The sequence below is a fragment of the Chlamydotis macqueenii genome, chromosome 2, assembly GCF_036417535.1.
Source record: "Chlamydotis macqueenii isolate bChlMac1 chromosome 2, bChlMac1.mat, whole genome shotgun sequence".
Lineage (NCBI taxonomy): Eukaryota > Metazoa > Chordata > Aves > Otidiformes > Otididae > Chlamydotis > Chlamydotis macqueenii.
Window position 1 is genome coordinate 33,781,960 of NC_141557.1, and position 18,691 is coordinate 33,800,650.

The 18,691-nt window shown below is 41.1% G+C and overlaps 2 protein-coding genes across 2 annotated transcripts; one reads left to right on the forward strand and one right to left on the reverse strand.

Moving 5' to 3' along the window:
* The first annotated feature begins 244 nt into the window (after positions 1-244).
* On the forward strand, positions 245-3,846 carry IL6 (interleukin 6). Its single transcript, XM_086740391.1, has 4 exons — positions 245-484; positions 605-718; positions 968-1,114; positions 3,416-3,846. The coding sequence occupies exons 1-4, from the start codon at positions 245-247 to the stop codon at positions 3,605-3,607; spliced, it is 693 nt and encodes a 230-aa protein (XP_086596517.1). The 3' UTR covers positions 3,608-3,846.
* A 9,831-nt stretch (positions 3,847-13,677) lies between these two features.
* TOMM7 (translocase of outer mitochondrial membrane 7) lies at positions 13,678-18,691 on the reverse strand. The gene is made up of 3 exons (XM_086742504.1): positions 18,523-18,691; positions 15,165-15,213; positions 13,678-13,901 (listed from the first exon to the last, which is right to left on the reverse strand). Exons 1-3 carry the CDS (start codon positions 18,623-18,625, stop codon positions 13,886-13,888), a joined length of 168 nt encoding a protein of 55 aa, XP_086598630.1. The 5' UTR covers positions 18,626-18,691; the 3' UTR covers positions 13,678-13,885.

Consider the following 18,691-nt stretch of genomic DNA (forward strand, 5'->3'; position numbering starts at 1 on the left):
CCCCCCCGCCCGCCCCCCCCGGCCGCCCCCCCCGGCCCCGTTTCACAATCCCGCGACGCTCGGACGGGGCGAGCGCTGTGTCAAGCCCGGCGCGCTCCGCCGCGCACACACCCCCGTGTTCTCATGCCGGATTTTCCCGGGCCATGAATAATCTCGAAGCCCCCTCGATAAATACACGTTCAGGGATGCCCGGAGCTCATTCAGCCTCGCCGAGGAGAAGGGGCCGGAGCCGAGAAGCCTCACCATGTCGTTTCCCCGGGGTTGTGACCGTGACCACGCCGCCGCCGCCGCCGTCTCCCCGCCGCTGCTGCTGCTGCTTCTCCTGCTGCTGCTGTCGCCGGCCGCCGCCGCCCCGCTGGCCGCCGTCGCCGACTCCTCGGGGGAGGCCGAGCCGGAGGAGGCGGCGGGGCGGCGGGCGGCGCTGTCCGATAGCCTGCGGCTGGCCCGGCTGCTGCACACCCGGGCGACCCAGCTGCAGGAGGAGGTGGGTACCGGGGCTCGGGGGTTTGGGGGTGAGGGGTGGCCTGAGGGGCTCGCACCCCTCACACGCACCCAGCTTGGCTGCGGACAAGGTGCGATGAAACCTCTCGGTGTCTCTCCCCAGATGTGCGAGAAGTTTACCGTCTGCCAGAACAGCATGGAAATGCTTGTCCAGAACAACCTCAACCTCCCCAAGCTGACGGAGGCAGATGGGTGTCTGCTCACCGGCTTCACTGAGGCAAGGAACCGCTCTCCTCTCTCATCTAACCCTCTATACCTGGGGCAATAAATCCAGCAGTGCTTTTTTGCCTGCTTCAAATAACTGTGGAACGCAACCTAAAGATTTGCGCCGGCTTTGGCACGGCACAGACCTGCGCTCTCTCCATAAGCATCATCTGCTTACCTGTGCTGTGGGCGGGTATTTTTTATTTTGCAATCGAGGCATTTCTGAGCTGTAAGTGACCATCTCACACTTCTCTCACTTCAGGATAAATGCTTGACGAAAATCTCCAGCGGGCTTTATAAGTTCCAGACATACCTTGAATACATACAAGAAACTTTCACTAGCGAAAAGCAAAACGTCGAATCGCTGTACTATGGCACAGGGCACCTGGCGCACACCCTAAGGCAGATGGTGAGTTGGTTTTAAACTCACTCTGATAATTGTTATGGTTTAGCACTGATGTGTAGTCAGAGAAATAGGATGCTCTGTGAAGCTGAACGTTTTCTGCTTTCATTTCTCTCAGCGGAAACAGGTGATGGTTCCCTATGCTCAGATACTTACCTTTACGACTAACTTACAGGTTTTACGAGGTTTTGGGTTTGCTTCTTAAAGAAACAACTCTTCTTCCTACTTTCCATTGTTATTTCTAATTTCCAAACGGACAATTAAATGTGTCATATTGTTCTAAGAGAAAAATATACTAATGCTGCCTGGCTGATAGAAGTAAGATTTCTCAGTGAGTTTGTTCCTAATTGCAAAACTGCAATTTAGTCCAAGCCTTCTAACGTTGCAACCTCCTGAGAAGTAGAAATAAGTAACTTTTTTTTTTAAACTCATATAAATAAAAGCAAACATGTTTTTACAATATTGTTAATCTTTAAAACTCTCCAAACCAAACTTTTAAGCCAAGCTGTATGGTATATTGAGATATCAGTACCTTAAAAATCAAGAAAGGCAATTTAATTCAGAACATAAGTTAATAACGTAATTAAATAAAAGGTGCCACCTATTGAAAAGCACACTTTTCACTTGCAGTCATCATGAAAAAAAAAAAAAAATCTTCCTTCTTTGCAAACACTCAATTCTCTTTTGATTCAATAAACTAAATGCTAGTCACTTCTGACAGTCGTTTTCTATGGTTTGGAAAGCTCTGAAAGATCACACTTCAAAAATTCACTTCATTCCTGCAGTTCTTACTCACGTTAATAACCCTTAACATGAATACTTCCTTTGTCATCAGGGAAACTATTTGCCTGAGTAAGAACCACCCAGGTGAGTAAGGACTGCAGAGATCTCAGGGCATTATTTCCTTCAAGGTGTTTTTTCGACCTTTGAAAAGCCCATTGTGTGTTTGCCATATCTGTCCTAATATATTTATTTATGTCCATCATTCTTTAAGTGAAAGGGACCTGACCTGCTTTTTCACACTGTACTAGCTAAGAAGAATAGTCCTGTTCTAGGACAGCAACTGACTGCTGGCTTCCAACTTGATATATTAGTTTGTAGAAAATTTGTTTCATAACTGGGGAAGACTAGCCCTTTTTGAAAATTAGAAAGATCGAGGTCATTGCAACAGGCAGAGTTAAACACAACAGTCAAAAGCAAAACCTGTAGTTATAGAAACTACAGGGATTTTGAGAAAAAGAGGACTCTTGATCTCCAGGTTGGAAATTCTTCTTTATGAGAGAGGTCTATCTGCTGTTTAAGGCAAGGAGAGAAGGGACAGAATCTGTCACTTGTGGTCAGGCAGATCCATCAGCACGATACCTGTCTGGATATCTAGATATAAACCTTTATAACACATAACAAGGAGCTAGGTATACCAGTAACTGGGTGTTTGATCAGAATCTACTTCCAAGTAGTCTGGACAGAAAGAATATTCATTATCTTAGTGAATTTAACAAAAAAAAAAAGTTCCAGAAGGAGGTGCACATGCTTTTGTCACTTGTTAAAGGGTAGATACTAAAACAAGGATGAAATAGATACTTTATTGTTTTTATTGTTAGACTTCAAGACCCCAAATCATCTAAAACAGCTCCATGATTTGGGTGAGCGACTCCCATTTTCAGAAGTCACCTACCCACTTCGTGGGACAAGTTCGTAAAAGGCATTTGGGTACCAGGTGCCCAGCGCAGTCAGTCAGCATTGTGTGCATAGCTCCTTTCACTCTTCTGGCTGTTAGGATCCCACACACCAGTGAAAGCTGGTGACAGTCTGCCATGTGCCTAAATGCCTGGAAAGTAAGAGTTAAGCAGCTAAACAAGTTTGGCATCTTTAGAAACTGTTAATTATTACAAAACGTGAGAGTATGCCAATGTCATCTAATTAACTTAGGACTCAGGATGTAGCAGCCTGTACGGGTTAGGACAAATCAGGTTCAGCATCTCCCCAGCTAACCAGGCAATCGGCAGGTAGCAGGAGAGGTGTATGGATCTGCTCAGTGCAGCACGTTAGACCCCAACAAATGGCACAGATCAGATGAGAACCTCCGACACTTCTGCAGTAATCGTAGCAGGTGCCGACGTACCTCAAACCCCACTGCAGAAGCAGGGCTGTAGGCAAGCACAGGTCCCAGGGAGGTCTCTCGTCTGCAGTATGGAAAGAGTGGATATGCAGCTGGGCAGGACTGTATTATACATCTAAATCGATGCTCTCCAACAACCTCAATGACAATGTTTTAACCGGGACGCCCTAATATTGTCTTTTTCACAGGTGATCAATCCCGATGAAGTGATCATCCCAGACTTGGCTACCCAGGAATCCATCCGCACAAAGCTGAGGTCCAGTAAGGCCTGGATAGAGAAAATCACCATCCACCTCATCCTCCGAGACTATACTTCGTTTATGGAGAAAACCGTGAGGGCCATTCGCTATTTGATATACACCAGGAGTTTCAGTGCCTGAATGTTTTAATTCAGGCACAATCCTTTGTTAGAAATCTGTCATGTGGCAGAAGACAGTGTTGTTCTGTTTTAAGAACCAGAAATAGTAACAATGATTTGCATTTCTATATATTCTTGTTTCCTTCTAGGAACTTATTTATTGTATTTTAAATATTTATTCATTTCTAATAGTTTTCTATTTATATTTTCAATATTTAGAAATAATTTAAACAAAGGACCTATTTTATTTCATTTCTAGTGGAACTATTCAGAATATCAACTTATTTCATATGTATTCGACAAAAAAAATATTTTCAGAAGCCAGAAAAATTGTTGTATAACTTATGCTTTTAAAATATTTGAGATGGTATTTATGACTTATTTATATTTTTAGAACAAATAAAAGCTGATTAAAAAAAACCTGTTTAACCTATTTGAACTTTAATTAAGACTAAGGAACTCTAATGTATCCAATTTTTAATACCAACAATTATCAAAATAACCATTTTCAAAAATTTAAATTTTGTCTGTATAATTAGGTCAGTTATCTACATAGCACACACACAGATATACACAGACAGCTTGATCAACATATATTTTTTTAAATGGGACATAAAGGAACCAGATGCACTGAATATGGCACTTCAGAATGAACACAATAAAGCATCGTTGCTCTTGAGAAATGAATGAACAATAAGTTCCCTATATTTAATAAACAACACTCCATAAAATTGTAAGCATCTGCTTAAAAGAAATTACAAGTCCAGCAATCCCTTTTAAACTAATAAAACGCTAAGATACTAAATTAACAGGTTTGACAAGAATACTGTCATCTGATTAGACTTATTGCTGTCATCCATGGGAATTTTCCAAGTTTGATTAAAAAATCTCTCCCCTCTCACCCAAGAAGCAGGGAAGGAAAAGAAAAAAAAAAAAAGTCTTAGGTTCTTTCCTTAGGTGATACAAATCAATGTACTGCTGCTGAGATGTCAATGCCTGCTGACGATCTCATGCATTTGTCTGTCATTTATATTGCACTAGCATGGCCAAGCCACATAACAAATGCAAATTCGTGAATACTGTAGAGAAAAACAAAAAGAACACGTCCTTAGCCCGAGTACCAAACCACTGAAACGTTCCTTAGCTGTATCATCTGCTTCATCATGGCTGTGCAGGTACCTCGTATACGCAAACACAGAGGAATTCACAGCCCACAGAAGGGATGCAGGCTGCAGGACCCCTCGAGCTTTGTCCCTACAAGTAGTGGAACATTAATTACCCTCTCTTTCATGGGCAAAGTGGTGGGGATGAAAGGCAAGCTCTGGAATTTGGATAAGGACGTCAGTAAATTCTCCTCGTCCTCTGAGCGATCTGGTCGTCCACCCACACATTCCACCACTGGGGATGACATGACAGTGACCAGTTCACCCAGAGCCGGCATCTCAGAGGCTCAAACCAAACCACAGCTTTGTCCAATGTGGTAAAATCAACATCTTGAGTTGTGCAACATCCCAAGAAGGAATGAGGAGAGCTCAAGGTGGTCTCTTTGAAGATTTATGGTGAATGGAGTTCTCTCGCAACACGCAAGATCCTGCTTTAGCTGTCCTGGCATGTGCTCCAGGAGACATAGGAAAGCCTGGTCTGACTTTTTCACAGTTTACCTTTACAGAGATTTTCTTAGTGACCATTTGGTTAGAGACCATTCTGGCCCTTATTGTGTCTATAATAGCTATGAGACCCAAATGTGGATCCTACATTGGACCTTGTAAGAACTTTATTACTATGTGAGAACAGAGGGAAGGGGAGGAAAAGAAGAAAAGACAGACAGACCAAAAAGAAAGGCATCTCCTGGTCTCACCTCTCCCAGTAGCGAGCGGTTGCTCGAGATCACCATTAGTTGCTATATACACTGCAACTAGATAAATTCACTTATTTCCTCCTAGAATTCAGGAGGCATCTAACATACATGGTGCTGAAAGCTCACGCAACTGTTAGACAAGTGTCCACACTTCCCACCGGCACCCTTCAGCTCGTGGCTGCCCCAGGTTGTCCCCTATTCTAGTAAAGACGTAAACGCTACTACATTTTAGGATGTAGAAGGTGAGCAAAGATCACTGCTTGCTGGGAGGGGAGGTCAACTTCAAGCCCTTCCTGGGGTGACAGATGTTGCTAACGCTGAGCTGCCATTATTTTACCTGTGGCTTCTGCACAGCCACTCGCAATTCTCAGGGTACGTCAATGCAGCAGCTGCCTTGCCGGTCACCATTTTGCTGTTGCTGTGCCAACTTCAGGGACTGTCCCCAGGATAAGCACCACTTGCCAAAATCTGCGTACACTGGTGTCTGTGGCATGTGGAGACTCGTGGTGGGGAATTCATATGGAAGTCAGAGGAGAACTAAACACTGTTGAGCACATTATGAAGCCTCTCAAATGAACCAACTTATCATCTACACATCGTTCGCTGTGTAGAAAGCATCAAGTTTAGCAAAACAGCAAAATAGATTTTACAACAATCCATAAACACACATGGACATTTATTTTAGTTGCAGAACAATAAAAATGAGCATTCCTGATTCTTATAAATCAATCTTCAAAAATAACTACGCTACTTCTAGCAACAATGAAATACCTTAATGCTTCTATTGAAGAGAGCTTCTCCTAACTGACAGCTAACTCACTGAGCAAGGCAAAACAAACCCCAAACTCAAAAAGAACTGTTAATAACTCGTAAAAAAACCTAGGAAACTATCCAGCAAAACAGCATTTTGGCTGCTGCTGTACAGGACCAGCTTCTCCCTGCAGATCCCAGCTAGCCCTTCCCCATGCTTGCATCACGTCCCTCCTCGTTAACCTCACTCAGAGATTTCAGAATGCTCAACAGATTACTAACTCACTTTGTCCTGAAATTGCTTTCCCAATGCAGGATGAGGGTAAAGCTGTGTTAACAAGCACGCATAGACTCTACAGTATGCAAGAAAAAGCCCACAGCATTAAAAGACAGTGAGAAACAAAATACTCCTCGGTGCTGTGGACATGACAATAAAATGCTAGACAAGAGAGGAAAAAAAAATTAAAGATAGAATGCAATCTAATACTAAAGTAATCTGTAATGCAGCATTACTTAAATTTTTTTTGCAATGACAGTCTCTGAAGTATCATTTTTCTATTTTTAACCACACTTTTTCATAAGATGTGCAAGAAACTTTTTTTTTTTAAAAAAAAAAAAAAAAAAAGGAAAACATTTCAGACTGATCCACTTCACAGGTTGCAGTACCATCCCTTGCCCAGTAAGCTTATGTACTCATGTAAACGCTAAATTTGGCTGGAAAGAACAGCAGCTACTTGAAAGAGACTACCTGCATCTCTAGTACCTTCAGAGGTTTTATTAACGGCTGATGGCAAGTCAAGACAGAACTGATGCTACAAGAGATAGAAGAGTTACACCACCAGTGAAGCAAGGGAAGCAGGAGCACTTTTCAGCGGTAACGAGCCATTAGATCAGCTTCACTTGATGGGAAACTTCACCCTCAGTTTGCCACTGTTATTTCTAACATTTCTTTTCTGCATTCAATTTAAAAGATAAAATGGCGGAAAGGTAAGCATACAATGGTATACATCAAAGTCAGACCCTAATGGTCAAGAAGTGCTGCCAAACTTATATATATATATATATATATATATATATGTATATACACACACATTGCTACCAACTTTGTGATTCTGGATGGGAAGCTTTCTCGAATCAAATGATTCGACAAGTTCTGATCTCTCTCAGTGAATTTCCTTCTTCTTTCTGATAAGACGAAAACCAAAACCCACCCCCTCAACTCCAGAAAATGCAACCTCTGCAGGCTCCACCACTAAAATACCATTTCCTCCCTGAACTCTTAACAAGAATAACCAATTTCTGGAATCTAAACACATTATACCAAGATTTGGTATACTTTCAAGACTGACTTTGGTGGTGTCATCAGATAACACGCTACAGAAATTTTGCAATCCGCAAATCTATTCAGTGACCAGAATCTAAAAAGATTCAATCTTTCATGAGAAAAAATCTATTTAAAAAAAATTAAACATTAATCTTCAAATTCAGAAAACTAAGATTTTATTTGCCCTGCCATATTTACTTCTACCAGACAGTGCTTACTAACACAGCATTTTCAAGATTTCACTCCATTTTATCTGCACCGAGTGCATAATTCTGACTGGTTTCACTAACAGCAAATGTATTCATGATTAGTTGTTTCTTTATCCCCTTGAACTTACGTATTACAGATACAGTTCTACATTCTGTACCATAGAAATAGGGACAATATGATGTATAAGAAATTATATTAATAGTTTTATTACCTGAAAGAATCACTTAAGAGTTGTTACACACATACAAAGAAGTAAAGTCACTTAGGGAAAGCTCAAAGTCCTGTTCTCAGCTCAAGAGAAAACCTACCTGCCATGTCATCACCGCACAGCAATAGCCTTTGTCTCCTCTTCTACTAACAATCTAGGAGGACATATAAAGGAAAAGGGACCATACATTGACTATGCCTGTGGATCCCACATTAGCACATGTTAACAGTTATGATAAAGTTCAAAGATGTCCCTCAAATTGTGAGACCTATACCCCTCCTAATCGTACAGCACATGACCTGGGACAGGGCTATGTAAGAAAACAGTCTGTTAGCAAAGAAACCATTTGGGACAAAGGCAGATGTACAGGCAATCTTCTAGCCTGGCTGGAAAGGGACTGCTTTCAAGTTGCGCTGTCACAAATTGCACCATTGGGCACACGTCTAGGAGAATAAAGTGAATCCTGAGAAAAAGAATTGGAACATAATTGGAAATCCAGGCTTCTCTCTCTTCCTAGGCTAATAACTACTCCCTGCTTTGCAGTTGCTCTAACTTCTTATTTTCGGTGGAAACTTGGAACTGATTTCTTAATCAGAAGGAAGTATGAGAGCAAACACCCTTTTCTGCTTGGCAGATAAGCATCCCCTCTGCCCTACTTATCCCCGAATCCTGAATTAACACAAACATAACCGAGAAACAATGCGCGTAGCCCACAAGCTTAACCAAGAAACAGCTATTGCATTGCACACCATCATGGAAAAGTATTTAGAAATTGCAATTAAGCAGTCACTTGTAAAAATTAAATTAGTCATATGACATTTAACCAGGATGTGGTCTCTACTCCTGTGGTGAGAAAAGATGTAATGAGTTTTTATTTCCAAATATATCATCAGTATCATCATAGTTTAAATTCCAAGTCTATAACAAGGTATTTCCAAAAACATCCAGGGTGTATAGTTTGCTTTAACCATTTCTCCTGATAAAAAAAATGATATATTAAATCTCTCTTCACTTACAACACCATGCAGTAGAAATACATCTTAAGAAGCACTTTGTTATCTACATTTTGTACGACAGCCTTACAAAGAAGTGAAGGACATGTTTTATGCACTGCCAACACAGAGACCAGTTGTGACAAAATTACAAACATTGCTTTGGTTTGCAGAGTTCTCACATTTGAAAGCTACAGGCTTAAGCCAATGTGAGTTTTGCTGATGAATTAAAGAAAAAAGCACATATCCCCTGTTTTATAACTGTGATGAGATACAGTACAGTGACTTTATACCAGCTGTGTCTACACCAGGAATTTGTAGCAGAATTAAATACCTCTTCCGAAGTTTCTATCGGCTTTATTTTTACCTTTGGCCAGTCCTTGAAGAGTTTTTGGAGCAAAAAGGTAGGCTCCTTTGTAGATTAACTTATTAAGAATAAATTTATACCAGAAGCCAGGTATCTTTTTTTTATTATTATTATTCTCACACTTAGTGAGGCAGAGTTTTTCACATCCTGCTTCCAGGAGATCCCCAGTCCACACACCAAGACTAAAAAACCCAGCAAACTCAGAAGAGTCCCTCAGCATCACACACCAAGTATCACAGGGCTCTGACACCTTCCCTGATGTGCACGCCTTTTTCTCACTTCTTACTTCGTTTTCACCTTTGAAAAACCTTGTCCTTTTTTCCTACTTTTTATTCTTCTTCTGACCAACCTCCTTGTCTCTGTTCTCTTTTTAGGACCCTAACTTTCTCCCTTCCTCCCTGTCTCTTATCCCAATGTCTTTGTCTCCTATGTCCACACCCGAGGGCAGCTCCTCAGAGCCAAGCTTGCAGAAGATGCTTTGCCAAAGGGGCTGTCAAAACTGAGGGCTGGAGTTGCTGCACATCACAATTACCTGATGGTACCAGGTCATAACTGATCTTCTGACTTCAGTTGAATACAATGATGGGAGAGGCAGTTTTAAGAAAATACAGAAATGATCAAAAATATAGAAATTATTCTTGAATGGTAAAACCACCAGCAGGTGTTGTGGTCAGTGCACTGGTGAACAAGGTATTCAGAAGACAGGATACCATATTGCTCCTTGCCCATCAGGATCTCCTGACGCTTTCCTAGTATTTCACACACAATCTGGCTGGAGGAGAAATAGCCCGTTTCTTCAGTCCTGGGTTAAGGACAATCGCTTGTGCGCAGATACCCTCCCTGGAGACCAAACGGAAGCCATTGCTGCCATTGTCACACTCATGGGAGGAGGCAGAGATGCCAACCAGCACCTTCTGACAAGGAGAAATGTTGCCTTCCTGATATGAAAAGACCATGAGCATGGGACTGCAGGTCACTCCAGATGGAGAATGGGGCATTCTTCTTGCATTAAATTCCTCAAGATGCCTTTCTTTTGGCCAGCAACAGTGAGCTGAGAACCATGGCAACCTTTGATCTTCTTAAGAGAGGAACAGGTGGAAACATTCCACTCATCCCCTTGCACAATTGTTTGTCGCAAGGTACAAGAGGCTCCAGGGACAGCCTCCTACCTGGGTATTTCCCCAACACTAAGGCAACCACAATCACACTCCACCTCCACTTTGCAGATATAAGGCACACAGCCACACAATCCCTATCTCCAGGTAAGATTAGATGAAGATACCTCAAAGTCAGTACCTTCCAGCACACAGGAAGGCATCAATGATTTTATTTCACACATCTCAGACTGTAGCCTTGAGCTCAGCTGTAAAAGTCACAGCTTGATTTTCAGTAAACTAGACTCATCAACTTTATTCCAACATCAAGAGTCCATATGTGGTCCCGCAGGACTGCATCACAAACCCCACTACAGGAAAGAATCCACACTTGGCTGCAGAAGCCACCGATTCACTTGACAGCGATCAATATAGTCAAGCACAGGGGAGCTCACGTTCATTCTTTTTTAAGTGTCTCCCATCCAACAAGAAAATAAAACTTTCTCAAGCTTTACTGGGAGAAAGACGGAAAAGCAAGAATTAAAGATTAAAACTCTTGGAACAAGTAACACCTAACTTCAAGTCCCTAGATCACAGCCCTGAGAAACATGAGAGACCCTCCACTTGACTTCAGAGAGCTGTCCTCTTTCCCTTAGCACTACCAAAAAAAAAAAAACCAAAAAAAAAAACCCCCAAAAAAACCACTAGCATATTTGCTGAAGTTATTTTAAGGAATGAAGATTGTTCATAGGAATCGGTTTAACGTATCAGTTTAACTTCACAGAACATTGATCTGCTCTGATAAGCACATCTGAATTTTGTGAAAATGACAATAACTGCAAAGTAATTTCAAGACATTACTACCAAAGATTCCTTCATTTTTAAACTTGAAAAATAATTTTCTCTGATTCCATTTTTTGCTACCTTACAATTAATTACCAAGAGTTATGATTAATGTTTATTCTGGTTTTTTTCAGGGTGAAAAACAAAGTGTTTATTTATGGAGTTTCATCCTTTAGTTACAGAGAGAGAGAGCTATCCTGAACGAAACACTCTCTGGCTGTACAAGTTAAAAATGTTATAGTACATACTGGCGTTCAATTTCACCTGACTTGAATGTAATATGAAAGATACTTTTTCCTCAATGTGAGACTCCAAAGATTCTATACTAATGACTTTCCTGAAACATTTTTTTTTTAAAAGAGAATAATAATTTCACTTATTTACACAATAGTAGTGAATTACCAAAAATCTGCTATCCAAACCGCTTTAAGTGAAATTTTAAAAGTAAGAATTGCATAAGCAAAGTTTACCCAATAATTTCAAAGTCTTTGAAAAAAACCTGAACTACAACAATTTTTTAAGGGAAATTTTCAGGATGGTGAGGTCACAAAATCTGGTCTGTGCTTGATACATCCACGTTTATGTAAAAGTTTTAAAGAAAGACAAGAACACTTCCCTATTTCTCTACCTCTTGCCAAATACTACTATTCTTGGAAAGCAGCCAGAGCAATCGTGGTGGTTAAGACCCACAAACCACATCCCCAAATGTCTGACACACAGTACAGCACATGAAATACATTTCTGCAGGTGTTTTGGGTATTGTATGCCCTTGTGAAATGCACACTCTGATTTTTGAGAAATCTGAGTTACTTTACACTGAATACTCTGTCTCTTAGTAGGAAATATCTCAGGTTATTCCACTAGATTCAACAGGAAAAAAAAAATGCTCATCATCACAATTAAAGCCACTATCAAGTACCAAGATTATTTCCTTACTATTGTAATTAGGATCAGGCAATAAAAAGATCAGAATTTGAAGTCCTTTCATAATTCAAGACATATGTGTGACTACACTAATCTGAAGAACCATCGGAAAAAGGCCACTATAAAAGCTGCAGTATCAACAGGATACAGGGTCACAAGAAAAGTGTTCTGCATTCACTCCTTGCTATGTTCCCCTGTCAGCAGTCTATTATCATCAGCTATTAATCTACTTCATAACATGTGATTTAATTTCACTACCATGATTAATTAAATCTAAGGAACTTGCTGTTTTGCATTAGCTCTCATAAATGTTTCCCACTTTTTTTTCCTTCATAATTCTTGTATTTCAATTTATTTTTTTTCCTCTTGAGTAATTTCTTTTTTTTCTTTCTAATCACATCTGTTCTTAAACACAACATTTCGCTTTGAGAAACCTGGTCTACCAGGGGTTGATGGGGTCCATCTGTCAGAAAAGGGGAAAAACATCTTCCCCCAGTGGGTGGAGGCAAGAACTGGGAGGAATACAGAGAAACTAGATGATCTTTAAGGTGTCTTCCAACCCAAACCATTCTATGATTTTACCATGAACTTTCATAGCAGATGAGAAACTGAAGAATCTCCTGTCCTTAAACATTTCACTGATGTAAAACTGTCTGAAAAATCTTCAGGGTTAAAAAAAAAAGTCAGTCTGAAATCTTTTGTTGCAATGACAATTTGGAGCCAATAAACATTTTTTTAAAGTCACTGCACAGATCAAACTAGCCTGTATAGCTCTAGAGAGGAGACCACAATCTGCCCAATGCAGCCTCTATTTAACAGAAACCAAACAGTCACCATTTCAGAGCTTGAATTTCAGTGTTAAAAGGGAGAAAATCAACTGAAGCCAAACCAAGAATATTCCGAAGAGTAAGACTCTGGAGTAAAAATAAAGCATGTATCTTGTTTAGTTTTCTTCCTTCAGTTACAGATTAATAATTTCCTCTTACAATAAGAGCACTATACACGCATACACACACATAGAGAGTACTTTCGTCATGTAATTTGGGATGAGGTGGGAGGACAAGAAATATACGCTGTGCTTAAAGGTAAATTTGGCAGAAAAGTATACTTTTTACTATCTGATTATGCTAGGAAAAAGCATCTACATTTCTCAATTCTTAATGTATCCACAAATGAACAAATCCAAGAGGAAGGAAAAAAAAAAAAACCAACACCAACCAAAACAAACAGGTCAGCACAGTGATCAGCTGCAGACACTTACCAACGTTTGGGCAAGAAATCTTGGAAGAATATTGAAGTATTTAAAACATTACCTCAGTTTCCTGGTTACTGTGAAAATAAAGAGGAATCTTTACCCAAAAGACCATCACAACAGGGACAAATACGGGGGTTAACTGTCACCATATTTTGGGGGAAAAAAAAAAAAGAAAAAAAACCACACAACCTCACACAACAGGTGATCCTTTCTGTAATAAGGAAATTACTATGTTATACTTATGTAAAGACTTAAAACCAATGCGTATTGATTCAAATTGTATTTATTTAATCACACTGTAATGCAAATAAGTTAGGTCCATATAAACTCCATTTTGTTGTATGTACAACCTATGTCATTAGCAAGCTGATTGAGTCAGCTGGTGTAAGTGTCCGCCTCATCCTCTGGAATGTACGTTATCTTCAGACACTTTCTCTGTCCATCGTCTGGTTCTAGAACAGGACGGCCACATCCTTCATCCCCAAAGTAGACTGAAAGGTGAGGGGGAAGGAAATGAAAGTCAGATTTGCAGCATGTACGTGTTTTTAAACAGATATCTGTAAAACACAAGTCTGGAGGAACAGCCCTGTAAATTTACAGAATAAACTATAACCCCCAAAATACTGTAATAATGTCCCCTTTAAAATAAAATTTAAGCCTACAGAGTATGAATGTGTGCTCAGAAAAATGAGTGTGCTCAGAAAAAAGAGCGTCTGTAAGCTTCAGATTAGATCAAACACATGCTTCTGGTATCTATGTACATGCACTCTGGTACAAAACACATACTTTGCATTGTGCAGAGACACACTCAACAGACCAAGAAAAAAAAAATCTCAAAATGCTAGTGAAGCTAAATATAGAAACATTGTCAGCAAACAAACAACTCCAACAAGTCAGTTCTAAAGACAACAGCAGATTTTACTGACATCGTAACATGATCTTGACACTTTAAAAAATATTTTCTACTGTGAAAAGTAGCTCCCTTAAATCACTGAACCCTAAAAATGAGATTTCTACACACTGTAACTATGTGAAGCTAGAAGAGTTAATATATGACTTTGCAAACAATACAGTCCAGCAATTATTTGTCTTAGGAATACCTGGTTCTGCACAGTAACCAAAGTGATTTCAAGAAAACTGAGAGTCACGTTTTCTTCAAAACTTTAATTTAATTAGTTTGACCCATGCAAGCCCTCCAACAGAACTCAAATACCACAAGAATTCAAGTATTACTGATGCCATGACATTGCAGCACTAACAAACAGTCCCACAAAAAAGATGCAAGATGAACGAACGCCTTTGCTTCATGACAATTACTAATATTGAAGGATACAGCCCTTTATTTCATACAGCTTTTATGCAGTGTTACTGACATATTTGCAAAGGCAGAAGGAGATTGGATTTTGTTTTAAATTCATGCTAGAAAGCTGAGAAGTCATTCCTCCGTGCAGAAACTTGCATAAACTAGCTCTACAACAGATCAGAAGGGCAGCTTCCGCTCAAAAGGAACAGGAAGTCCCATATATTAAAAGCCGTGCAAGATTAAGAGAAAGGCCTTCCAAAGAACTTGTGTTTTGCTGTCTTCTCGTTTGCATTTCTAAAGAAACAAGAACCATGACCAGCTATACTTTCACCCTAAATAATTAAAAGCAATGGAAGAAAGTAATCGTTGCACCTGTCGCTGTTCAGAGATAACACCCAACCCAGTAACTATCTGCACTGGGTTTGCATGTAGATTTGGAACCGATACATACCTCCAGATAGTCGGCTCAGGCATTCCAGGATCTGCACCTCTCTTAAAACCTGAAGTGAAACATACATTACATACATATATATAAATATGTATGTGGAGACTCCTACGTAGTTAAATCACTACCAAATTATTCCAGCCCATTACATTGCAATTAGAAAGAAAACCTTCTGAGCAGAGAACTGTGATTCACGAAGTGGTACACTAACCTGAATGAAAGTTGTACATTCTTATCAGGGTTAGAAAGAAGAGCAAATAAATAAAAGTGTACAGTTTTATATGTAATTTTAAATACATTCTTACCCGCATCTTCATATGACTTAAAATTCAGGGACAACTAGCTACATGAGATGGAGAAACTTACCTACCCCAAAGATTAAAACATACATACCCACACACACACACACAAACACGTGGACTTTAAACGTTGCTCAGAAAGCAACCTGATAAGGCAGAACCAACAGTGACACCTATAACTGGTATAAAGGAGCATCTTAAGCCTAACAAGCAATGTTCTGCAATGACTTCTGATGCAGAACTTAAAAGTAACATTTCAACAACAGTTCAGTCAATTTAGGATGACAGAATTCTATATGTCAAATCAATTAAACCTAAAATCCTCTAATTTGACTGTCACTTTTTGAAAAGCTACCTAGTACTAAAGCTTGCAAAGAAACAAGACGTTTGTCAATCTACTAACACCGAGGAAAATGAAAAATTAATTACAAAGAGTTCATCTCCAGCTAATGACTCAAATACCAATCCACTAAAGCAAATGTATGCTAGAGAAGCAATTGAAGGCTCAGTGTATGAAATATCTTTGCCTGCTGGACCGTAAACTAAGAGTCTTGAAGCGGAAGCATGCAATTCATGCACTATTCAACACACTCTCTCCTACAATTGCTATCTAGAAATGGATGTTATATGAAAAATACATTATTTCTCTCATTTATTGGAAATAAATAATTAAAGTCAGCTTGCCTGAAACATAGGCCATGAAGGCTAATGGAAAAGCTTCCATTAGCTTCACGGGCACTGGGTTAGCTCTTTGAAGATAACCCTGTGTGATTTGAGACTATTAAACATCCTGACTCACTTTCTTTGGTTGCCATACAGTCCAGCAAAATTGCTTTAAAATTGATGAAGTTGTATTAGGAGTCACACGCTGTGTGTGTGAATGTTTCTGGCTTTTTTCCCCCCTAGTACTTTTAAATAAGCAAGCCAAGTTTAGCAAAACTGCACTGGTCTAATTTACCTACTTAAAACAGGGACAGACACTTCAAAGCAAGTTTAAAAAAATACAACAAACAAAACCTGACCAATGACCTATAATTGCACATTCACATACCAGGCTCCCTCATACTTCCCCTGAGCATCCCATCCTGACCTCGAAAGCCTGTCAGAGAAAGTTAAAAGCCCTAAACTTCTGGAAGTTTCCTTGCCTGTGTTGTTTAACATGTATTTTACATACACTAGGGTCAATACAAAAATTTACCTTGAATCAGTGACACCAAGGACTGTGTGGCCTCTTGCCCTTCCACTGTATCACACCTTCCCTCCCAGATTCAAATGTAATCCCAGTAGAAAATAAGTTCTTCCAAATCTGCAGACTTCGAGTGCGTGCCACCTCCAAATGTCTGCGGCAAGCAAAGATGGCACCTGCATGTCCCACTCCCATCTGCTTACACTTAATGTCCTTTCACTACAGCAGATATAAATTTATAAAGAGGCAATGCAGATGTGGAACAGCACACTTATCTTCTGGAGGAATGAAGTTAAACTATTACAACTTGGTTTCTCACTGCTACATAACAGAAACATACTAAGTACTCTGATATGAGTGCAATATATATGTAAATATGTTTATAACATATTTACATATATTACAATATAATTAAACACAATAAGATGGCTTTATATGACTTGAAACAACTTATTTAATTTCTACTGGCATCCCTTCCCACATTCATAAAAATAAAATCAAAACAAAACTTCAGCAAGAGCAAAATTAAATCACAAAACACTGCTGAAATACCCATCCAAAAATTATCAAATTAAAATAACTGATAAACTAAAAATTGAAATGTAATTAAACTTTAAACCTAATACTGCTAATTAGTTTTTTCCATAGCACTTGAAGTGACCTCTTTTACTTGTAGTTATTAAAGTACATAAGTAACTATTGAAGAGATAGATTGTTATCTATTTTGTGAACAATCAAAGCCCTTCAAACTGGACACTGCATTCCCCTCAACTAATTAAAACAACCTATCAGCTTTGACTGTAAACACACCAAGCTCCCAACCCCCCTTCATCTTTACATGTAAGGTAGAGATGCCTGCCTGTTTTAGATGCTTTTCCCAAAATGCCCAGAGTCGGGGCAGAAAGTAAGCCAGATGAACCACGGGTATCATCCTTCCTGGGACATCTTGTCATAAAAGAAGTGAACAAAAGTGACTCGCCTATTGCACACGTGCCTATCTTAAGTAGGTCAGGCTCTTTAACAAGGACAGCTGATGGCACACAGCCCAAACTTAACTGGAGAACTACCATGGAGCTGCCTGGGCACCACTACGACACAACAGGAGCAAGCGAAATACATCCTGGGCACCAGGTATGACATCAAGGCATCTCCTGAATGCTCCACAGCAGATTGGGAACAGGAGCCACGCCACTCTGGGAGAGATTATAACCCGTACCTAGCTGGAAATTTAACCTCAGCCAGTGGCTGGCAGCCCCCTCAGCACCACGAAGCAGAGCTCCCGGCCGCAGACAGCTACCTCCTCACACACCGACTCCCTATTGCAAGGGACACACAGGCCAGCCTACTAAAGCAGTCAGTCACCGAAGCACGACTAAACCGCGGCACCGTTTGCTGCTGAGCTGCTCCGGTGCATGCTCAGCCCGCACCCCGGGGGGGCTCGACCCGCCGCGGCCCTCCCCTCACCGAGCTGGCAGGCCCAGTGCCCGCTCCCAGCGCGGGAACAGCCTCCGAGAAGGGAGAGGGACAGAAAAACCTTTTTAAAGGGGAAAAAAAAATAATAATAAAACTACCCAGCAGTTCTACCAAGGGCAAGCCCCCCCTCTACCCCGCGGATCCCATCACACCGGGCCCTCACCGCTCCCCCACCCCACCCCCAGCCGCGCATGCGCGGTGAGGGCCGCGGGCCCCGGTAGGGAGCAGCGCGGCGGGGCGCCCCTCCCCCACGCACGAGCCCGTCCTTCTGCTCCCCCGCCCTGCAGAGCGCGCGCTGCCAGGCGGGCAGTGACGGCCCGGGCGGGAGGGAAGGCGGGCGGCGCGCGCCCTCGGCCGCCCCGTCCTCGGCCTTCCTCCCCATCTTCCTCCCCCGCTCGCCACTGACCTAAGTAGAGCACGACGGGGATGAAGCCCCAGCGGATGGCGAACTGGCCGCCCTTGAAGAGCTGCTGCAGCCGCTGCTTGGCCTCCTTGCTGAGCTTCGGCATTCCGGCGGCGGGGGAGAGAGGAAGAGGAGGAGCCTACACCCAGCCTCCCTCCTAACGCTGCGCCGG